Raw genomic sequence first — 24876 nt, 5'->3', positions numbered from 1 at the left:
CATTTTTCTCCTCCAGAAGATTTGGTAGACATTCAATTTCCTACCTGTTCTCTTTATAATTTCCCAAACAGCAGCAGCAGTGGCAGGTATTACAGAAGGCTGATCAAGACATAGTCGTCCAACATTGATAATATGGAAACCGTCCACATCCTTTTCAGGTGCAACAATGTTGCAGACTGTTCTCTCATCTATATGATCTGGAAAATTGTTATTTTAAAATTATATTCCTTCATGTCAGTCAATAAAAGTGAGTGATCCCAGACCAGTTATTTTATTTTTAAGGAAAGCCACATGTATTTTATTCGTTTCAACAGTCTGTGAGGTCACAAAGTTAGATATTATTCATCAGAAGTAAATTACCAACCTAATCTGGAGGCAAATTCCTTCCTAACCACCCCCACATGATGATCAGTTCCTTAACATAAACGTAAACACTTTTCTAATAGAGACAAGACCAGTTGTTAAAATACATCTGTCCGTTCACTGGTCCATGTGAAAATAAGGTAGTGGTCTCAGTCCAGGTTTGGACTGATTGCTGAAATCACCACCACAAATGGTACCAAATGACAAAACTCGTTGACAGTCTAAACAGAGTAGCCAAGGCCCAAATGGGAAAGGAGAGTGACTTATCCTTGCACTCTTGGCTATCAAACATGTTACCACTTATAGGCTGTGTCTATGCTACAAAAATAACATCAAAGCATCTACACAGAACCTATTTCGAAGTTAAAAGTTAAACAGGAATGGAGTAAGGACTTCAAAGTTGGGCTCCCTATTTCAAAGTAAGGTAAAACGTGTGTAGTAGCCAGCAGAGAATCTTCGATGTAGTGCCTAACTTCAAAGTTAACTTCAACGTTAGTTCCTAGTAACAGAGAGGGAGCCGTGCTAGTCTATATACTATCAAAACAAAAAGCAGTGAAGTAGCACTTTAAAGACTAGCAAAATAATTTATTAGGTGAGCTTTCGTGGGACAGACCCACTTCTTCAGACCATAGCCATGCCAGAACAGACTCAATATTTAAGGCACAGAGAACCAAAAACTAATCTAGGAGGACAAATCAGAAAAAAAAAATGATCAAGGTGAGCAAATCAGAGAGTAGAAGAATATGGGGGGGGGAGAAGGTTAAGAATTAGACTAAGCCAAGTATGCAAAAGCTGACCTCGTTTTTGGTTCTCTGTGCCTGAAATATTGAGTCTGTTCTGGTACGGCTGTGGTCTGAAGAAGTGGGTCTGTCCCACGAAAGCTCACCTAATAAATTATTTTGTTAGTCTTTAAAGTGCTACTTCACTGCTTTTTTGTTTTGTTAGTTCTTAGTGTAGACGCACCCATATAGGCAGAACTTACGTTGCTTGACAGCATGGAGAAATAACCCACCTCCCTGAATGACATAAGTCACGCTGACACAAGTGTCGGTGTGGATAGCATTGCTTTTTGGAGGATGTTTCAATTTTGTTGACAGGAGAGCTCTCTGACATTGTAATAGGTACTGAGCCACAGTGGAGCAGCTGCATCAATACATCTGTGCTACTGTAAGCTCTCTAGTGCAGAGATAGCTTTAGAGGTTATCCTTCCAGATCAGTAGGGGCCTTTAGGTAGGGCCCTGCAAGACAGAGGGAAGTTTGCAAAGCTATTACACACACTATAATGTTTCTGATTACGCACAGAGGACACCAATCCCCAGACTTTGATGTGGCACCTTTCACCAATTCTAAATTCTCAAGAAATATTTAATGCACCCTCACCTCAACCCTTGAATCTGTTAATATCTCAGCTATTGCTTTTGAGACAAAAAACAGTCGGCACACTCCAATTATTCCCAGAGTCAGTCCTTACACAGTGAATCAGACTTTGTCCTCCTGAGTTAATGTGACGCTGCCATCATGTGGCCAATTAATTTTGCTGATTGAAAACTGCTGAGAATATTGGATAAAAACTTTTTTACTTAACGCCCCACCCCACTTTCCAGTCTCAAATCTCATAACAATTTATAGATATTAAACCCCCAAGACCCTGGTGAAGTATACATTATTTATCCCCATTTTACAGATTGAGGAAAATAAGGCATGGAGAGGTGTCCAGGGTCAAAGATCAAGACTGGTACTAAAGGTGGAAACGTAGGCTACGTCTACACTACAAACTAAAATCAATTTATTAACGGTGGGTTTTATCAATTCAATTTTGGGCATCCCACATACTCCCCACAAAATCGACTTATTGTTGCCACCCACAAGTCACCAAAATCGACTGTTGCAGCAGTATATTGTGGGAACCTATCCCACAGTTCCCTAAGCCCTGTAGCATTCTGGCTATTTTCACTGGTGTAGGATGGGGAAAAAAGTGCCCCACCCACAGTCACTAGTATCTGATGGCATCTTCCCACATTTTATTTTCATTATTCCCCTGCCGTTCTAACCAAACGTCCCTTTTCCTCAGGAGGCATCTGGCTTGCCTGTATAAGAGATGTGTTTTTCATAATTGAGGGGAGAAGAGGGGTTGTAAAGGGCTTAAAGGTTAGAAAAAAAAGATTTCGGGTTTCCAAACCAACAGGTTTTGGAAACAGAATGCAAAAGTACTGGATCTTTGCAGGCTCGGTTCTGGATTTAGACCTCCTGGCAAAGAAGATCCTCAGATCAATAATTTTGTCTGAAAGGCCAGACGCTGTAGTGACAAACTTCTGAGTCTGCCTGAATAGCAGAGCTACAATCTGTTGTGCAAACACCCTTGCACCCACTCCTTTTCAGCCAGCATTTTACATGGCACACCAGGAGGGAGTCTGAGACTCTCTGGCCCCTCATGGAATCATCTGGAGAGGTCTAAGCCTCGGGCACCAAGATGCGGGTCCCTCCTAGACGGGGCGAAAGGTGTTCACCCTCCTTAACCTGTGGGGTGAGGAGGATCTACTCCAAGACCCTAAGGTGAAGTGCCATAGTGTCCAAACTTATGCCAGACATCCATCACACTGGCAGAACGAGGCTGCCCTCCCCCACTGCAGCATGGAGGAAGTGAAGGTGAAGGAGGTCTAGCAGGGCTACATCCATGCCCAGGATGCTGGCTGACACTCCTGGGCAGGACCTACCACCTGCCTCTGGATTTAGACCTCCCGGCAAAGAAGACCCTTAGAACAAGAATTTGTTTAAGCAGATGTCGGTGCTACACTGAAAATTCATAAATTCAGTTATGGCACGGGGCGGCTAAAAGACCACTGACTGTAACCAGCCCCAAAAATCGTGACTGCCCAGGAAGACTTCCCCCAGGGAGCTAAAAGACCCTTGACTACAGCCAGCCCCTTGGCCTTTGGATAAAGCCCATACAAGAATTTCATCTGAGAGGAGAGCGAGTCTAGTAACAAAGTATTATCTTCTGTTGCCCAAAAATCATGATCGCCCAGGGAGACTTCCCCACGATTGCCAAAAGACTCCCCCGACTATGCCAGCCCCCAAAAATCATGGCCACCTAGGGAGACTTCCCCGGGTGGATAAAAGACCCTTGAATAGCAGACAGCCCCCGCAATATCCAAGTCGCTGAGAGAGACTTCCCTTTGCTGGCTACAGGACCTTCACTGCATGCAAACTGCACGGCACAGCACGTCCTTTCACTGGCTTGGGGTCAAGCCACAGGATGCAGCTGGGTGCTGGAAAGTCCAGATGGAGGGAGGGAAGGGACAGGATGTGGAGGTCAGGACAAAATGTAAGAGGCTGTAAAGAAGTTTCTCATCCAAGAATGACCCCCACCCACAGACAAGGTGCCACATGATGCAGGCGAGGGAAAGTTCCAGAATGCATAGCACCTCTCGGGGAGGGTAGGGAGGGGATGTGGGGGGGCAGGACACGTAAGCTGAAAAGTTTCTCGTCCTATCAGACAAGCACAATCTGCACCCACAGCCCAGCTGACACATGGTACATGGGGCCAGTGGCTGGCGCCAGGCAGTGCAGGAAAGTAGACACAGAGCCCACAGCTGCGCTAACATCAAAAGATTTTTCAGCCTCTCATGACCCTGCATCCTCGGGCTTCCAGGTGCCAAATTGTAACAGTCTTCCTGTTGCCTATTTCCTACGCACCTGAGCTCAGTGGAGATGGAAGAGGCCAGAGAGGAGAACAGTGGGGCATCATGGGGCACATAAGGGACATCTCTAGAGGCTACTGAATTTGATTTAAAAGACATGGCACTTCCTGACTACCCTTCATGCAGACTTTGAAATTCGAACTGAATGCTAAACCAGTCAGGTTACTACGATATTATGTCAATTTTAGTGCACCATAAATTGAGCTAATGGAATTTACAGTGAGGACAGGCACTTGATAAAATCAGGCTAAATGACTTAAAATTGATATTATCTCATAGTGTAGACATAGCCTTAGCCTAATTCACAGTCCTGTGGTGCATTATTATTATTTGTATTACAGTAGACCTCAGAAACCCAAGTCAGGACCAAGTTCTGCAAGGAACTGTACAAGTATAACAAAACCACAGTTCCAGCCCATCAGAGCTCACAATCCAACTGCAGGCAGGGAATGTAAGGAAACATTATGATTAGCTCAGTAAGCAATAGGCATAGAATCACAGAATACTAGAACTGGAAGGGATCTTGAGGAGTCATTAACTCCAATCTCCTGCCCTCATGGCAGGACCAAGCACCATCTAGATCATCCATGGAAAATGACTATAAAATCAGCTCTTAAGTATCTCCAACGATGGAGAACCCACAACCTCCGTAGGCAATGTGAGTGTGTGTGTGTGTGTTCTTCTCCACCCTCCCTGTGACCCCAGGTGTCCCCCACCACCCATGCTGTGAAAGTTCAAACTCAGAATGAATCTTTATGCCTGACACATGAACAAGAGCAGAGTGGCTTTGGCAGGGTGGCTTTGAAAAACAGAAGACAGACAATTAGAGCACTGATATTTTAATATGAAAAAAGTGGTGAAGTGTAAACAAGCATGGACTCATTAATTGGCATCTGCTATTTTAAATCCTCAGCCTCATGAAAATGGAAGGCTACAGATTCATGATAGGGTTCAACTTCTTTTCACCTGTCTGACTCAGTGTAATGTAGAAGGAATTTTGCAAGGCACCAGTTTTGAATGTCCCTCCTTACTGGAATGCACGCTAAGGAGCTGCTGCTTAACAGTCTTCTACAAACTAACACTTCCTCTAGAATTTACGAACACGTGTATACAGGGGCCAAGATTTCAAAGAGAGCGTTGGACTTTTCCCCCGCAAAAGCTCCTAAAGGATTAAAGGACATAAGTGCAAGCCTAAATTCTTCTGGTTCTTCTGAAAAATCTCTCTTAAAAGGTCTGATGTGCTGAACACCTAATGTCTTTAACTGAAGGCAAGATGCATGTGCAGGGACCTCTGAAAATGAGGACATTTATGGAGATGTCAAAATAGGGATGTTAGATGCCTCTAGCTGGTGACATGCAACAGCCCTGTGTCAACTGCTGTGACTTCATGGGAAAGAGGCATGTTGCTACATTCCCATCTCAGATGCTATAAAGGCTATTCCTGTTTGTTATAAAATGTGGCTAGTTAATTATGAATTTCAATAAGTAACAAAGGTGCTTCTTGTTAATCTTGTAATAAGGGAAAAGTTCTTGGCTTGTAGCTGCAGATCACTGTTGCCAATATTTTACAGATTCCAATGCCAAGCAGCTCATTAGTGGAATGCCTAGAGCTAGGTTTTTTGTTTCCATTAGTGGTGCACATTAGCACATGCCTTGGTGCTTATAAAATTTATTTTGCACATGGATGGATTAGTCCCAGGGGCTGGTTTGGGGCTGAGAGAGGCAAAGCCTGGAGATGGGGCCTGGGTTCAGCGGCTGTAGGGGACAGAGCCTGGCAATGGGTTTCTGCAAATTCTTCTGAGTATAAAAAGGTTCCATCAACAAATAAAATTGGGAAACACTGGTTGAGACACTAGAAATCCTACATTTTAGTAGACTGGTAGACTAAATTGCTCTTGGAGTCTCTTCCAGCCTTATGATTGTATTCCGGTGGCAAATCTGGAACTGGCAATGTGTTGGGCTCACGAATGCTCACCTAATAAACCATTTTGCTAGTCTTTAAAGTGCTACTTGACTGCTTTTTGTTTTGATAGGTGTATAGACTAGCACGGCTTCCTCTTTGTTACTATTCAGACATAGTTAGAAGTGACTTACATGCTGGAAGCTGTTTGTGAGCAGTCCAATGTGGTGGGTCAAACAGCAGAGAATTGGAAAGGACACCTCAGGCTACAGGGCAGAGTGTCATAGCTACTCACCAATCTGGACTGTATGCAGGTATGTCACAGCTTCCCCATCCATTGAGTTTACCATCACCACCTCTCACACACATCATGAGTGGGAGAAAGTCTGCCCAATTTATAAAGAGACTGACATAAAAATAATTCCTGTCTACCTTTGCGAAAATGACAGATGCACAATATTCCAGAACATTAACAGACACCTATCCTCAGTCAGATTAAAAGGAAAAGTTGGGCCTTTGATAAGAAGCCTAAGCTTCACTAAGAATAATCCGCTCTGTTTCAGTCCGAAGATATAGGACAAAATAAGGAATCAGTATTAAATAGCAGATGTAAGCACCATACAGCAGACTTGTTATAATCAGCAATTTTTAAGAGCTTTTACAGCAATGGCATACTGCTTGTATACACAAGTGGTTTCCAATTTCCTTCTTACAACTGTTCAGATTTAAAGCACATAATGAACATTGCATCACTTACCTGGTAGAGGTAGCTGGACTAATATACCATTAACTCTTGAATCCTGGTTTAATTTGGCAGTCAGTTCTAAAAGTTCTTCCTGAGAAATGTCTTGAGGTTTCCATATTATCTCGCTATAAATGCCTGAGTAAAAAATCAAAACCAAAAGTCATTTGCACTGTACAATTTTTTTTCTAAGGTGAGCTATTCTGGGTGACATTTTTAAGAAGTGCCCAGAATTCCTCCAGCTCTGCTCCCATTGACTGTCTTCAATGAGCAATGCGCACTTCTGAAATTCTCACCTTTTCTGTTCAATATTAACAGTATGTGTACATAATTAATGTCTAATATCATAAAAAATTCATGTTTCAGTCGTCTAACAATATTAAAGCACATTTTATAAATGATTGCAAAATCCTAATAAATAATATGTCAAGCAACATCATAGAACTGCAGTTGTATTGATATCAAAGTGACTCAGATTTCTATTTAGACCATTGTGTTAATTCAGTAGGATTGCTTATTCTTCTAATGTCCTCGTTATTAAAATATCTTGCTCATAGTGGAAAGATTTATATAAAAACAGCAATTCTTCTATTGATCAGACAATATAATAGAATTCTAATTTTGTTTTATATTCCCAGTTCTCCATATTCCCTATGAAATGAATAAATAAAATTATAAGGGGATTTTTGCAACATATAATACACACAAGCAGTTACTTTTTCCATTGCTATTGAATTTTCACTGCAATCAAAATACTGATGTACGTAAGGCAGGAGGTAAAATTCTGACTCTGGAGAAGTAGCGTGTCTATTATGTAGAACAAAAATATTGTAGCTGAGCAACCGGCCACAATTCATATAGGCCATGTCTACCCTAGCCCAAAAGTTCAAAATGGCCATTCAAATGGCCGTTTCAAAGATTACTAATGAAGCGCTGAAATACATATTCAGCGCCTCATTAACATGCGGGTGGCCACAGCTGATAGGAATAAGGAGATTTCGAAGTTCCCAGGGCCCTTTTCGAAAAGGACTCCTGTCTGGACAAGCCACGTGGCAGTGAGCCATGGCAATTTCGAAGTGCTGTGGCCGCTCACATGCCAATGGCATTTGCATGGCCATTTCGAAGTTTTGGGCTAGCGTAGACGTGGCCATAGTGCTAGCAATGACAGTTTTCTTTATATCAAGATGTAAACGTATTTCTTGTAGTCACACTAACTGAAAGATAAAAAAAAAGTGATTTTAACCTATTTTTAAAACTTTGTTAAGGAAGAAACGGATCATTTTCCTCCCTTTGATTTTTCAGGAAGAAGGTCTAGATGACCTTATGTACTTTATTTTTGCTTGAGAATGATGAATACTGATTTTTCTGAGGTTCTTTGTGGTTTCTATCTAATTTCTTATTGTTATAAGGAAGATATTTGAACCAAAGAATGTGCTTTGTCTAAGTATGTACCCTCCTAAGACCACTCTAAGGAATATTGAAAACAGTGTTCCTTGGGAAATTTGGACAACTTAATCCTAGCCAGTGATATGACACTTGGTTGAAGCTATTAAATGTGATTGATTCCAGGAAGACTGTATAGCTAAAGGGATGCATTTTAAAAAAAAAAACAAAACAAAACAGGTATCTAAAGTTGGGCAACCAAATCATTATGTAAGTCACACCGTTTGGACCTCTCTAGTTAGGACTTCCATAGTCCAACATCCCCAAGGATGCTCCCAGATTGGAGGGGAAAAAGTGGCCCCACACTCAGCCACTCTTCCCCACCCTCCCAGAGCTTCTGGAGCACCACAAACATTTGTGGTACTCAAGTTCTGAGCAGCTCCACCCTCCCTGAAGAGGAGAAAAGGTGGCAGCAGAGCTCCATGTGGACGTTCTCTACAGCCAGCTTGCCTTTTGCCCTGAGCACTACTCCAGCACCAGTGGAGGGTCTGACATTGACCAAACAGGAGTGTGCGGATGTGGAGCACCAGACCCGCTGGCAGCAGAGGGGCTGGCAGTGATCCTCCTCTTGTCTGGCAGATTCCCTGGTTTGGGACCAGCCAGGTACTGAGGGTGCCATACCAGGGAGGTACCCTGTACAAATAGTGGCCTGAATTTCAGTATTGAATGAGACAAGAGCATGCTTAGAACTTACATTTGAAGACCTAAAGCATCATTAGCACTGTGGATCCCACTGACAAATAAACAAACAGACTCTAAGGTGGAAATGCTAGTAGAAGCTTACCAGAATTTTGATAGTGCAGAAGAAAGGCTACGTCTTCACTTCCAGGAAGATAAACATTGCCACAGTTTATCTTCTGGAGTTCAATTTAGAATGCCTGGTAGCAATGTGCTAAATCTAACGCACAAGGCATCTGCATTGGTGCCCATAGTCCTGTCTTCATTAGGTGAGTGAATACCAGCAGTGGATATGGCACAGAAGCCTGAATTAAGACGCATTGACTCCAGCTACACAATTAACATATATGGAGTAGTGTATCTTAATTCCACCTTTCACTTTATTGTGGACCTGCCCTTGTAGTTATGTGGAGTAATGGTGAGGCAGTGTAGTCTACTGATTGGCCACTAGACTGCGGCATTTATGAGCTATTTACACTGTTCTTAAGGCTGAGGCTGCCGCTTTTTGGATTCAGAGGTGTAACACAATCACTTTTATTTTAAATCTAGAGTGAAATGGCAAACGGAATTCCAAAAGACACCAGGGCTTAAACATTATAATATCATGAGTGCCAGACATTATAATGATATGAAATTTTCCTACAAAATGTAGCTACTTTTTTGAGAGGTGTCAATTCACAAGCAGAGTTTCCTCAAATTCTAGGGCATCAAAACTTATTTCTAAGAATTCAGGTGGCTGTACTAGTTATAGAGAAAGATTAATTCAGATTACCTTTCCAATCTCTTACTTTATCTATAAGTTTTTTTAAAAAAAAGTTATCCTGGGGTATCTTGTGGGAAGGACCAAAACCTGAAGTAATTTCCACTTAATAACCTTTAATTACCTTGATTTCCAGGACAGGCACATATAGGCTGCACCTACACTAGCAAGTTCTTTTGAAAGAAGGGGGCTCTTTTGAAAGAGCCATGGAGCATCTACACACAAAAAGCATTCTTTGGAAAGTAAATCAAAAGAATGTGGTGCTCCTTTCAAAAAATCACTCTTCATTTCCCGTTTCAGGAAGAGTGCCCCCTTTTGAAAGCCTCTTTCAAAGGGAAATGTGTGTTGACACTCTACAGGGCCCTTCTTTTGAAAGAACGGGCTTCATTTTCAGTCCCTGGTCTGTTCTTTCAAAAGAGCAGGGGCTGTGTGGATGCTCTCTTTCAAAAGAGCAGATCACTCTTTCTGTCCACTTTTGTGTGTGTGGATATGCTCTTTTGAAAGAAGTTCTTGCAAAAGATCTCTGTAGTGTTGACAGAGGGTATGGACATAAAGCACATACAAAGAGTTGAAAAGCCATGCTTCCCTCCTGCCCCATGCTTTCCCTTAGTTTCTGGGGAAACCATAAAAATAATTTATTAAAAACATTCAAAGTAGAAAATCACTTCACAGAAGACCAACACTATGCTCCCGCCTTGTGTTAATATAATATGAAAATAGTTCTTTGTTTGCCTTTTGACTGTATTCCTGCAGTATGACTATGAATTTTCCACAGCATATAAATCATGGGTATTCAAAAAGGAAAATGATACAAAATGAAACTAAGATACTGGTCATTCTGAACAAGAAGAAAATCTTGTGTTTAAATGCACACATTTGTTTTTATTCATCACATACCTACAGCAGCAGCTGCCTTCATCTTATTTCGTACATATGTATGACTAGCTGGGTTGTCTCCCACTAAAATGACGGTGAGATGAGGTCTCTTATTTCCAAGGGACATCCATGAGTCTACATCTCTCTGGACTTCTCTACAGACTTGTTTAGCAAGCAGAGTCCCTGAGATAATAGTTGCTTCATCACTACAAAGGCAAAGATGTAAATTCAAATGTTAAAAATCTACAATCTTAAGTCAAACATTTAATAATCAAAACACTTACAATATTCAGCTCTACTGCATTATATATTTACCAATCTCAGAGCCAATGGATATTGGGCTATTGTTTGAATGACGTATAAGTGATAGTATACAGTTCATGCTTTGTACACCATAAGGAGGCAGAATATCATGAATCCAGAGAATCGCCACACACATAGAACAGCAGCTCAGCAACCTGCGTGGTTCTGTCACCCCACTTTCCTAAAATGCAGAGCTAAATACACTATCATGTTAACCCCTCTCCTCCCAGAAATCCAAGGGATTGAGAGCAGAGTCCCAGGGAATCTTGTTGGTGATATCTGTCCTATGACTCCCCTCCTTTGCACACCCCCAGTAGTGGATAGCCCTGTTCCATATTTAGTTCAGGGTTATAACTATCCTGTTATTTATACTATAATCCCTTTTGTCAAATCAAGCTAGTGCCATTGCTCTCCCAGGGCCTACTTGAGATAAGGTGCTGGGTGAGAACAAGCTGGTGAAAAGGGATATTATTTCATAGGATGAAGCAACTCTGGGAAAAGAAATCTGACCAGGGTATTGTTCCACATACATGAACAGTTTGTTTACCACACTTATCAAAATTGATATAGGTAAATGTTGATAATGCAAAAACAACATGAGGAAGGAAAAAGTAAATATAGGCCATAGAGCAGCTGGAAAAGATTGTACTAAACTCTTCCCTAAACAATGAGGCTGTTTCTACACTACAGAGTTTTGTCAACAGAAGGGGACTTCTGTTGACATAACTCAGGGAGCATCCACACACCTAAAACCTGCTGTTGACAGAGTCTCTACGGAACTCTGAATGTGTGCCGACAGTGTGAACCCTTGAAAGTCCGAGGAATAATACTTCTGTCGACAGATGCTTCACAGTAAGTGGGCTGTAAAACACTGTATTAGAAAAACAACTTTACTCTACCCTGTTCACATGCCCAACATCTTGAGGTCAGACTTCTACAACTAGGAATAACATTTTTAAAAATAACTAAATTTCTTTCTTAGAACACAGCTAGCACTTTACAAGCTGAAGTAAAATACTGCCTTTCAGAGAGACAGGACAGCAACTTCCTAACCTTCAGGTCTCAGTCCCACACATTTTTACACAACCAAAACCCCCATTGGATTTCAAAGGGTGCACAGGGAAAATATGATCTGCATTTTATAAGTAGGGCAACATTAAAAACTTGCCCAGTGTGTCATTCAACGGTCTCTGACTGTAACAGAAATACTCCTTTTTAGATGTAAAATTGACTGTGCCATTTGCAGTAAATTAGTCATCAAAAATGTCACATCATGAAACTGAGCTTATCAATAGCATTAGCAATGCTAAAGAGGTCAGTTCCACACTGTTTAGTATCTTGAAATCTTAGTTTGTTCTTTTCCTTGTTTAGGGACTTTCTTTCCTCTAGCATTTCACATCTGGGCCAGCCGGTTACCAGTTACATTATCCAGGTCAGGCACTTTTTAATGTCTTGTGCTTGTAATCCAGCCTGTTGCTTTTTCACAGAAAAGCTAAAGTCTGCAACTTTTAGATATTAGATGATTTTTTTTAAACTGTAAGACAATGCAGCCTCTGAATATTTAGAGCAATGAAACTGTTAATCAAATGAGAAAACTTGACTCATTTATCAGTTTGAAGCAAGATGTTTTGTATGATCCAATCAGTCCAAGACCATCATTATGTATATAAATGAATCACAATCCAAAACCATAACTTTTATCTTTGCTTAAGATACAGAATTCCAGATCTGACTGCCTAACAAAATATCCAACTGCTCCCTCCTCACACCAATCTCTTACTTACAACCCTACTTTATCTATGTACCCTCTTTGAGCTCGGAGAACTACCACATACATAACAATACATACTAATATGGACTGTTGTCTGAACAGACCTTAATTCTTCTTCTAACTGAGCTCACTAGACTCACACAGGAAGCCAAACTAAACCACCAGAAACACAGAAATATGGAGAAATGCAGCTTCTATTTTTTTTCAAACTAAAGACTCTATAACTCTTTTCAGGATGCCACTGTAAGATCACAGTGACAGTGTAAGATCTGGGACAGTGGGGAGGAAAATTACAGACTCTAGGGAACCACTTCCCACCAGAACTCCAAAATTCAACTTAACACATCTCTGGGGACAGAAATTACAGTGATTCTCAAACTCAAACCTGCCACCATTTATTCGCTCTGAAGAGAATATATGATCATTAAGTAACTATACCTTGAATTGTACTTGAAAATAGTAAAATGGACTGTGGAGTACAGAATGGACTATGGAGTACAGTTTAATAGGTGGTCTGACAGAAACACTGCTACGCCTGTGAGCAACTGAATTTCTCACTGGCTGCAGTTTTTGAGTAAGTTTTAACCTTCTCTCTATTGGTCTTATCAAAACTATCTTTAATTTTAACTGCTGATCTTATGCGGCTGATACTCAATTGAATTTCTGTTTTAATAGCTTTAGTGACTCCTTTCTGTTGATTTTCTATCCTTGTCTCAAAGTGAGTTTGCAGCTTTCTATCAACAACTCTCAGGTAACTGTTTGAAAATGGAAGTAGTACAGGATGAACCTCTCTAGTCCAGCACCCTCATGACTTGTCCAGTGCCAAGCCAGAGAATTTGCTGAACCACAGGAGGTCAACATTGTCTAGCAGCATTACCAGCACTTCCGCTGCTTACAGGCTTTTAGAAGACAGCTGGGGATAAATAAGAGCTATATAACAGTACAGAACACAGAGCCAGGACTGGTGGCAGTAAACAAACTAAGTCCACGGAAAACTTGGCCGCACCCACAATAAGTGGACATCCAGCTAACTAAAATTATGCCAGAACACGAATGTTGCCAGACCAAAGAGTGACAGGCTAGGGAGGTTCAAACTGTAGGTTGCTTGGACAAGAACATTCTCAGGTGCAATTCCATCTTCCTCATCCAACACTCTTACTGAACTCATCTGCCTGTACCCTCAGTTTTCTTTGACTTTGGATTCTCAGTCTCACCTGTCTGATGCATGTAAATGTGCGTATCAGCTCTGCTCTAATACTACATGGATCATGACCCTGCTTTGTCTCTACCTCCTCTGAAGCTATATACGTTCCCAAATATTTCAACTCCTTGTCTTTTCACAAGTTTCAAGGAAAACCAAGGAAGCCAAAAATTTATATATTTAATGTTTCTACGAACAAGAATAATATATCTTTGCATATTAAATAATATCTAATCAAGTCTCGCTGAATTTTTACAGATAACATTTAAAACTCTGAAAGTAAGATTGATACATGAAGTGCCAGTGGACACATCTACTCTTCTTCCAAAACACAGCACAGTGGAGGATACTAGCGTTCTGTTTTTATATACAGCATTATCAGAATTACCACTGGTGGTCCACATACTCATGACACAAAGATCTTATCCTATAAGATGCTTGATCCCACTTTTCCAGAATTGAAGCATGATTATGATTATGATCAACTAACTTTCTTAGTCCTACATATAAAGTGTAACCTTCTAAAATGTCTAAGGGCACACTTTTAGCTTTCCAGAGTCACACCAGCTGCCATCATTCAAGTCTGACTTTGCACAAAACAAAATATTTAGGACTCCATAACATCCTTCAAGCTGCTACTGGAGGTATGAACTAATATGTTTTAGAGCGTGAAGTGCCAAATTAAAAGGTCAACAGCTCAATACAGTTTGTTGACCTTGGTCAAGAAAAATGTATGTCAATGCCTTGTGGCTGACAGTTACCATACACTTCTTAGAAGATATGATATGCCTATACCTATTCATTGTTCTCCTAAACATAATATAAAGAAATTCGTATAAGCATAAACAAGAGATCATTTTAAATGGTAACAGCTCACAGGAGAAAAGCAGCTTTTCAGTGTATTTTAACAACTTAATGCAGAGCTGTTCCTGCCTAGCAGATCATTTTCCTGAAGTCACTGACATACAAAAATATCATTAATGTTTTAAGCCAGGGGTCAGCAACCTTTCCTTGGCAGAGTACTGAAATTTGACCTGTTGATCTCTATGTACCACCTAAGGGCCAGTGATACTTTTTAAAGTCACTATCCTACATACAACAGCTTAATTAATAAATTAAGATGCAGCACTTTACCATTTAGGTGGTAGTTGGTAGCATCAGCTGGTCCTTTGTTAATACACAAGCAGCATGGCTTTGAGCAAGCTGCTGGCTGCATGAGGGAAGAAGGTTGGGGGCTGAGCTCCTGCTTCATGTGCCAATGAAAACCCACCTGTGCCGAGGGTGGCTGACCCGTTTTAAGCACAAGAGTAACCTTCAAGAAGACCCAAATACAATAAAGGAGTGAACTATAAGACAGCTAATGAGATATATTGCTTAAAATTTGTAATGCAAAGCAATATCACGTACGGTAGAGTACTGGAATGTATTGGCAATGAAAGGAAGTTTTAAGTTAGCACTAATACAAAATGGACACAGTTTGGTCCATTAATGCACAAGATGTCAAAATAATTCTAGACTACATCAGAAGCTATACACAAACAAAAGCAAAGCAGCAAAATTATACCATTGTAGAAGACCACTGCAAGGCCCATCTGGAATACTGTGCCCAGTTTTGCACATATTACTTCCATGACTTATATAGAAACACAGGAGAAAAGTCCTAAGAGGATGTAAACTGGAACAGTAGTGAGGCTCTTATCTAAGGCAAACCTCTCTAAATTGAAGAGAAGGTTATTGGGGGAACGAGAGCTTATTGCTATTTGTTTGTAGAAATGACCTTTACATTTTGGGGAAGAAGGGTCTTCAGGAAGGAGGGTTTCCTTCCGGAAGATCCCCACAGGCCATGCATCTGCACATGTACTTCGGAGTCCAGAAAAACTTCTTCCGGACTCTGAACCATGTGCTGATACGCTAGTGAGGTGCAGAAAATTTGCATCCAGGCCTCATTAGCATCTTCTGGATAGCTCACTAGCGTGCCACTTCTGGAAGAAGCGGCACATAGAGACAAGCCAAAGTCTCGTAAAACTAATAGCGCATACATTCCCTACTAGACTAAACACTTAACCATTACCTCCATTGCCCAAAGCCACCTTAACAACAAATGAGTACATGTCCACAGACATGAAGAAGTTTTAGCATGACAATAAAATACTAACATAACATGAAAACTGCTGATGATTCAAGATATATATAAAAATATCTAAAATCGTCAGTGACGACAGATGGTTAGCCTTCTAAAAAGATTAAGTGAAAATGAACACAATTTAGGATAAAATTAATATTAAGAATAATTTTAAGTACTACTAGGCAGTATCCTATGTAATGATTAAAAACAATTCTAGGGGATGTGAGTGGAGCGGGGGGAAGCAGACACTGGTGAATTCTGTAGATGGAACAATTTTCTCTCAGCCCGTATCCAAGAAAAGAGAAACCAATAAGCATAATCAGTGTCTCATAACCTCCCCGGCCTTGATCCATAATTCAACATCACTCCATTTTTAGTCTGATTCTACTTCTGCATGGCACTGTGCTTTTTTTTTAAATGAAATATGTTATATAGTACTTTTATCAGTGCACCATTATTCTAATTGTAAGCAATTTTTTTTTCAGCAAGCCTAAACGACAAGTGTTTTACTCTTGTTTCGAAGCCTCCAGCTAATATCTGCCAGCTTGCTGAGCGCAGGAGTTAAATGGGTTGGGAGAGCAGCCCTCCTCTCATGGATAGGGTGTGCTCTGGTCCAGCTGGAGCGCTCTTCCTCACAGCGCGACAGAGACTGAAGCTGCTCTGGCCCAACTAGAACATCCCTGACTGCAGCACTCCCCTGGGTGGGGGATATTTAAATGCAACCAGAGCAGCCCATGCTCACAATGGCCTGGTCCTGGGCACGCTGAAGACTAGGGCACTCCAGCCAGGCCAAAGCAGCCCCATCCAGCACACTGTGTTGGAGTTGCTCCAGCTTGGTCAGAGCAGCCCCTGTCTACAGCTGGAAACGGAGGGGGGATGCCACTCCAGCCTAGCTGTGCAGAAGTGGTCCCCCTAGCTGCTCTTCCCCCACAGGGATGCCACAGACAGGGCTCTGCCCTTGCCAGCGGCAGCCCCGCATCTGCAAGCAGGGTGCTGAAGTCTAGCCCATACTGGTTATCTGTAACTGGTAAACCTCATCCATTTAGGATGAGGCTTAACAGGTAATCAGGTAAACTTTATCCTCCTGTTGGGAGTGAAAATCCATACACCCAAATTATATATATGCCTCAAAATGGAGGATGGTCAGGTCTCTAAACTGAAGCCCTTATCTTATAATGGATCCCAAAATGGAAGGCCAAAACTTGCTGAGTCATCCTGATACAGCAGGTTTTTCCCACCTTTTCTAAGTCACCTCAGGAGCTTCCTAAGGGGTCCCCCTGGCAGGGGCTTGATGACGTCAGTTTTCCCGCCGCAAAGGCAATACAAAGACAGCATCTAGCCTTTAGCAAGGACCACCCATCTGAGTGGCAAAGTGGCGCGGGCTTCTAACAGCATCAAGACTAACACCGCAGGACTCACAGCAAGGACCATCGCTTGTTGCCACCAGAGAGATCACCACTACAGATACTAGACATCGACTTACCATCTACTTTACTCACCATCGAGGGATCACCCTTGAGTTCCTCCCAAAGGACTTACAATTAGTCCGACAGTGGAAGGTCCTGGGCAACCATCAGGAACCTTGAAGGGTAAATATAAACTAATGTGCATATTAATTTGGGAATGGATTGCTATGATCAAGGGTGTTTATGTCATTGTCTAGCTTCTTTCTCTCTCTCTATTCATTGTACACCCTCACTTCTTAATAAAGGGTTTTCTGTTTGGTTTACATAATCCTTGGTTTTTTTCATCATTGGTTAACATAATTGGTCAACCAGATGCTAGACACTGGCAGGCAGTGACACAAAACTAGAGGGACTATCTTATTAGGGGTCCCCAACATCGCCTTGTCCGGGCAGAGAGAGAGACACCTAACACTTCCTAGTTGAAAGTGATTATTTAGAACTATAGTATTATGGGCAAAAATGACTAATCACACGGATGTTACTATCCAAAGAATTATTTCAAAATATTACGTGACAGTTTCCCTTTAAAGATTAAAACACCATTTAATATTGCTTAAAATATTAATATTTGTGTATTTTTCTTTAATAGTAGCCTGTATTTTCACATCTGCAGCACTCTAAGTTTAAAATACCAGTTATATTGAAAGCAAAGATCAAGTAATGTCAATTATATTTTTCTTCTAAAAGATAAGGTTTTCCACCATTTGCTCACTAGATATCCATAGAATCTTATTGAGTACATTCTTTTAGTTTATGTAATTGCTATTGTTGCTAAAACATGTCTCTGTATACACACAAAGAGATGGTGACAAGTACACTATGAAAGATGTACAAAAATAGTAACATATACCTACACACACTCTCTTCTATTAGTCTGCCTAATACAAAAGATATTCCAAATAAATCCATCTCCTAATTCAAGAGACCATCTGGGAGACTAATTCTCCAAAGTAAAACAATCATGGACTGCTACAAAAAACCTTCAAACAGGATGATTACTTTTGCATGAGATAGCTCTACATTTATTCTTCTGAAGAAAGGCGATTAGTCAGAGATTTCCAACATAAACAGAGGCAACTATCTGAACCCTCTTATATTAACAAGTAGTCCTGAGGCACCTTAGAAACTAACAAATTTATTAGGTCATGAGCATTTGTGGATAAAACATGAAGTGGGCTTTACCCATGAAAGCTCATGATCTTAATACATTAGCTAGTCTCTAAGGTGACACAGAACTGCTTCTTGTTGTGAAAGCAACAGGATTACGTGTCTCCCCCTCTGAGACTCTTATAACAGTCAGTGAGTCACTTTTGCATTTGGACTGGCAAACTCCTGTAGGCTTTGTATACACTAGCTCCCTACTTCGAAGGGAGCATGGTAAGTAGGGTGTCAGGAGATTATTAATGAAGTGCTGCGGTGCATATGCAGCACTTCATTAAGCTAATTCCGCCCTGGCCCCCCCCCCAGCCCCAAGGCAACTCTGAAGTGTTAAACTTTCAGGTGCCGGCTCGAGTGTAGCCGCAGCTAACCCGATGATAGTTCGAAGTGTCTGGGCAACTTCAAAGTCCAATAAAGTGTCTACACACTCTTTCTTTCGAAAGAAGCTTCCTGATCCAGAAGCAGAAGAGGACTTCAGGAAGAAGAGCTGCATTCTTTCAATATCAGATCGAAAGAGCACATTGTGCATATACTCACCACATGTTCTTTGAAAAAGCACCAGATTTTCCAAAAGAAATGCAGACCTTCCCAAATAACATAAATCAAGCCAAAAAAGACACTATTATGCAAGAGTGAGGTGTTCTACACAGGGAGGTTAAACTATCAGTTTAAGCCTCACAATGTCATTTATACCATGATTTCTCCACCACCCTTTAGACAAGACCAGAATGACAGAGCTCTGAGAAAGCCTGTATACATTTACAGCACTACAGTACATGTACTGAATATTTCTTCTTAATAAATGCAGTAGCTGACCAAATAGAAAGATAAAAGTTGCCTGGCATCAATTTCAGAAGATAATAGAAATACTACGATCCCAGGAGGAACACACAGTCCATTATATCCCATCCTTTTCAATCCTTGACATATCAATGCCCCTAAAAATCAGTGCACTCAGAACTATGCGATTTGTTGAATTTGTTATCACAGGAGCAATTATTTTTGGAAGACCGGAAAAGGATAACATCCAAAGAGTCATGGACACAAAAAGCAATGTTTTCAGACCTTCATCTCAGGAATAATTGGATCAATTGTCTCTACTATTTTCTAGAACAATGAAAGAGATATTTGGGTGGACATTTACTTAGTACTATCACAGTAATGCTGGCAGCCTGTTTCCTTTTAGAATTAGTGGACAGCAAGCAGCATTGTTTCCAGGTAGAGTATTTTCATACGATGTATTACAGTCCAGTGTTACTAATGTTTATTGTGGAACAGACACTTTAGTTAAAAAGGGTCTTCTGATAAGAGGATGGCTAAAATCCCCTCTTTCACACACAAGAACAGCAAACAATTGTCATACTGTGGTACCAAGAATACACAGGCATTAAGTAAGCAAATCAGCAGGTGAGCATGTTAAATTATGTATTATACAGTCAAGATGGGAGACTTGACATGGCTTTTTGTTGATCGTTGTGCCCTATTCAACAAACTCTGTACAAAAAAAAAATTCATCCTTTTTGGTACAACATTCTTGAACAAATAATACTTAACCACAAAGCACTGAACTACAGTATCTTTCAATTCTTTTCTCATATCCCATGCAAAAGGAAAAACAAGCATTACAATACTCTGCAGGCTGAACATCTCTAGTCTGCCACTGTATGGTCCAGAAACATCTGTGATTTGGGATGATTTTAGTTACCTGGATATCCACTTATCATAGGTCCGACCATTTCCCACAATTCTATGAATTTTGTTTACAGCCACCAATCCTGGCTTGTGGTGTTCTGTGCTGTTATTTTGGCTCTAATTTACATCCCTGCCAAGGTCTTCTAAGCGCCCAGTAAGCAGCAGAAGTGTTGGTAAAACTGAAATGACTTCCTGGGGCTCAGCAAATTCTCTGGTTCAGCAATGAGAGATTCAATCTGTAGTGTCTTTCTATAAAGAACACTCTTTAACAAAGAGAAAATATTAGATTGTGGGCTATTAACACAGAAACAATTCTGGGCTCAGAACAAATGCTAGCTAGAAGTGGCTCTTGGTCAAGTAAAAACCTTTTAAAAATACAAATCAATCTCCACATACCTCTCCTGCACAGGCAATTATTATTCAAGGCACCTTTACAGTATCTGCTTCTGAGCATTAAGGATTCCCTTACGTTAAATTTCAATAAATCCATTAAAATCTCCATTTTCAGAATAAATATTTTGTAATTCTCTTCCCCCTCATTCAAACTGTCTGAATGGCTTGTAATACTGGTCTACATTTAAAACACGGCTACCCCTCTGATATTTAAAATGTCGATAGACATAGCTATGGAAAATCACTCCAGTGATTCAGGTAGCTCTGCTGATCTAGTTCCCTACAGATACAGCTAAGTCAACAAAAATGCTTTTGTTGACTTAGCAGCCATCATTTGGGGAGGTACTGTTCCCACACTAACAGAAAAAACCTCTTCTTTACTGTAGGCTGTCTACACAGTGGAATTTTGCCAACACAGCTATAGTGATGTAGTTATGTCAGTATAACACCTGTAATATAGACCTATGAAGTGACTACATGCAGAGATTAAACAGGGAGCTCAACTGCCAAATGTAGGTGCTTACATAGATGCCCCGCTCCTATATTTTAGCTCTCAGCCAGGCACTGATAACTTTTATGATCTTATTGTGAGTCCAGCAACGTTTGTAGTTTTGCTTAAAGCCCCATCTGCTGACATCAGAGGTGTGCACACAAACCTCAGCTGTCACGAGGAGGAGGGAAGGAGTGAAGCAGCCCCCATTATTTCAGGGCAAAGTTTGAGGAAGCACTAGGGAAAAATGCCTGAAGAGAGGAACCCACAAGGGAAAAGAGACAGACTCGTATCTGAAGCAGGTCTTACCTATGAAAGCTCATGACCTAATACATTTATTAATCTCTAAGATGCTATTGGACTGCTTGAGACTTACATTCAGGTGGAAAGAAAACATTGATTACCAGACTGAATCTCAGGATTTCCCAGATCTGGTGAAGGATCTTTGTGCGGCGGGGCTTGGCCAACCAGCACCGGCTCTCCCCAGGGCACAGCCAGAGCCGCTGTCCCTTGAAAACTGAGAGCCTGGCCAGTCACCCAGGTGCAAGTCAGGCGCTGCTCAGCTGATTAGCAGCGGGCCCCCAGCCAGCAGTATGTGTTTCTACTGGCGCTGCACAAAATTTATTCCGCACATGGCTAGAAAGAATAGGAGCTACATTGCACAAAGCTCTGCCAGCCACCCAGGTGCTCTTTGGCTGGACAACCGCCTCCCCGCTTCCAGCCCTGGGTGCCACCATCCCAGCAGAGCTCCCCCGAGCCACTGGAAGGGCACATAGCTCCTGGGGCTGGGGCTGGGGCTGCCCCATCGCGCACGCGCGCGGAGAAGCCGTTAGGGTCGAACGCTCAGCAGCCGTTAACCGCCACCGCTCTCGAACCCCGCTCCCCACCCGGCGTCTCCTGGCTCGGGGCCAAGCTGCGGGAGCGCGCGGGAAACGACCTTCCCACCCCCGCAGGGGCCCGTACCTGGCGGCTCTCCGCGGGGAGGAGCAGCTACTGCTGGAGCCGGCTCTGCCGGCGGGCGCGGGTCGCCATCTCCGCGGACGCAGCAGGCACGAGCGCAGCGCGGAGACGCCAGCCGCCGCCGCCATGTCCGCTCTTCATCCCCTCATCCAGCGCGCCCGGCCCCGCCTCCTTTCCACACCATGGGGCTCCAATGGCGAGGCCCCGTCAGGCAGGTGTCAGCGGCCGGTCACCAGGCAGGTGAGGCTCGGGGAGCTACGGGCAGGTCGGCTTGGCGCCAGTCGTCACAGGCGTGTGGGCCCCCATGTCCCCTCGCCCGCCTGCAGATGGACCTCAGGACCGTTCTGGCTGTGAGTCCCTCCTAGGCCTACACCGGCCTAACCGCACCAGCCCACCCGTGGGTGCCCTGGGAATAGCCTTCTGAAGAGGGTGAGGTGTGCATGTCCTGCGGCAGGGAACTGCAGGCTGGCTGTGCCATCCATAAGCAGCCCATGCCTCACTGAGCTGAGCTCCCTAGAGCATTTGGCTATGCTGCAGTGAAACACCTTTCCACGGGTTCGGGCTTGTGGGACTACAACATTGGCTCTGCTCTGGGGCCCTGCAAGGAGGGAAGGGTCCCGGAGCCCAGGCTTTGGTGAATATGCACGTTGCAGTTATCAGAGGGGTACCCAGGTTATTCTGCATCTTCAAAAACAAAAAGAAGTCAAGTGGCACCTCATAGACTAACACATATTTTGGAGCATAAGTTTTCATGGGCAGAGACCCTCCTAAATATCTCTTAGTCTATGAAGTGCCGCAGGACTTCTTGTTGTTCTTCACATTGCAGTTGTACAGCCTGGCATCGTGAGTCAGACACAGATCTGCTGCAGGTGTTTTGTTGGTATGTGGACATATGCTAAGTCACTGAAAGATCAGAGAGAGGTGTAAAATACCTGCTCAAAACCACCCCCTCAGGCATAGTCTATAAACTCCTTCATTCTCGCAGGGGAACATATCCCTCCAAAGCCAGGACAGCTTCCTCCAAACTAGTCCAACTCCACTGGCCTGCTATTGTAGAAATGCATGGCTAAATAAGATGGTGAGATTCCAGGAGTCATCTAGTCCAGCCCCCTGCATTGTTTTAACAAAATGAAATAAGTAGGCAAGATCAAAATAAAACCACATGATATGTAGGGTAAAATTTTCTTATCATTCCTAAATGTCATAGTCTGGTGTGAGGCTTAACATGTATCATGGTTCACAGGCAGTCAGTGTTAGTGAAAATCTGCTGTCTCTGCCCTTTATCGTACATTACAGGCCTCAACAAGGCCACAAACAGAAATGGTGCCTTGAAGTCTAAAACAGAGATAACTTAAACCAGCAGCAGCTACATTCAAGGTCTCAGAACTAAGCTAGAAGAACATTTTCTCTCTTTCTTTCTACCCAAACACCTCCTACTGTTGTCAGCCCAGGCTGTTAGAGATATAAACAAATGTATACCAAAATATAACAAACTCAGTATGCTTGCCATTTACCTTTACTGGTTTTGCTTTAAATTCCTAGGTATGCGTAATTGAATCATACCTATCTGGGAAGAATCACCATCACACCCTTGACCTCATGATTGGAATTCCATGCATGCATTGTTTAATTAAACCGTTAAGTAGTAATATCTGTGTATTTGGTAAACATTATTTGAGCTATGGGCAGATTCATTTGTGTTAGGTGTTAGATTATTGGTTTATTGTGCTTATTTCGTCTTGCTGCTAGTGCCTATACAATTGCTTCTCTCTGCCCATTGAAATTCTATATAATCAATTGTAAGTAATTGCTTTACAGTGCCCCACTGAGTCCTGATGGGCAGTGTGGCACTCCACCAGTTGTGTGTAATAAATCTTCCTGCTTGCTTCATACATGGTGTCCAGACTTTGTTTCCAACATGATATGTCCATATCATGGATGTGACAGGATAATTACCAGTGGGGTAGTAGCCTCCAACACGAAATGGCCCTGTTGTTTCATGCATTGGGTGATGTGCAGTTGAAGCTTGGAACCTGCAACCCGTGAGCTAATTTGAAGCTCTTGGGCAGGAGAAGTCCCAACAAAGATGATGAAGATGATGTGTCCCCTCTCTCGATGCAGCAGCTCTGGTGGCCTGTTTTCAGATGGAGCAGTAGGTAGAAGTGACCACACATGAGTAAATGGAGAAGGCACACACTGGTAGGTGGAAAAGCCAGGACTTCTCTCTAAATGGAAAGGCTAGGTGGTATATATAATCTCTGGGCCATGTGAAACAGCTGTGGGCACAAATCCATGCAGTGTGCAAAGTTGTGCACCCTTCTGAGGTGATGGAACTCTCTGTCAGTCACGACTGGCTTAATCCCTGACCCTGAATTCCAAAATAGATTCCTTCCTCTTTTTTAAAATGGAGTCTTTTCCTCATGATAGGTATAAGAATCCAAATACTTCATAACCATTGTTAACATTAACATACAGCTACTAATTATAATACCCCTCAACACCTTGTCTATCTCAGCCCCCCCCCCCCCCCCCCCCCCCGACTGGGTAACCGTGCCCTGTGTCTTCAACTCTAGGCGATAAAAGTCAAATGGTAAACTTTGGGACATGGAATATGCGGACTCTAATGGACAATCAAGACAGTGGGTGACCCGAAAGGCACACAGCAATTGTTGTCCACAAGCTGCAACAATTTAACATTGATATAACTGCCCAGGCAAAGTGTGTAGACCAGAAGAAGAAGAGCTAAGAGAAGAAAGCAGACGGTATGCATTTCTCTGGATAAGAACCCCAAGGGAAGAAAAGTGAATTCTGGAAGTAGGATTTGCTATCAAGAACTAACTGACAAAGATCTTAT

General features: G+C 42.3%; 1 protein-coding gene across 1 annotated transcript in view; it reads right to left on the bottom strand.

Moving 5' to 3' along the window:
- MTHFD2L (methylenetetrahydrofolate dehydrogenase (NADP+ dependent) 2 like) overlaps window positions 1-22150 on the bottom strand; it is a 51829-nt gene extending 29679 nt beyond the window's left edge. The window contains exons 1-4 of the mRNA XM_074992050.1: window positions 22026-22150; window positions 10485-10669; window positions 6722-6844; window positions 45-197 (exon numbers count right to left, since the gene is read on the bottom strand). Coding sequence (XP_074848151.1) covers window positions 45-197; window positions 6722-6844; window positions 10485-10669; window positions 22026-22150 — 586 coding nt within the window. The remainder of the gene's footprint in view (window positions 1-44; window positions 198-6721; window positions 6845-10484; window positions 10670-22025) is intronic.
- Between the last annotated feature and the right edge of the window lie 2726 nt (window positions 22151-24876).

The sequence above is a fragment of the Carettochelys insculpta genome, chromosome 4, assembly GCF_033958435.1.
Source record: "Carettochelys insculpta isolate YL-2023 chromosome 4, ASM3395843v1, whole genome shotgun sequence".
In the NCBI taxonomy this organism is placed as follows: Eukaryota; Metazoa; Chordata; order Testudines; family Carettochelyidae; genus Carettochelys; species Carettochelys insculpta.
Note: the sequence above shows the minus strand (reverse complement) of the source record. Positions and strands in the feature narration are given on the sequence as shown.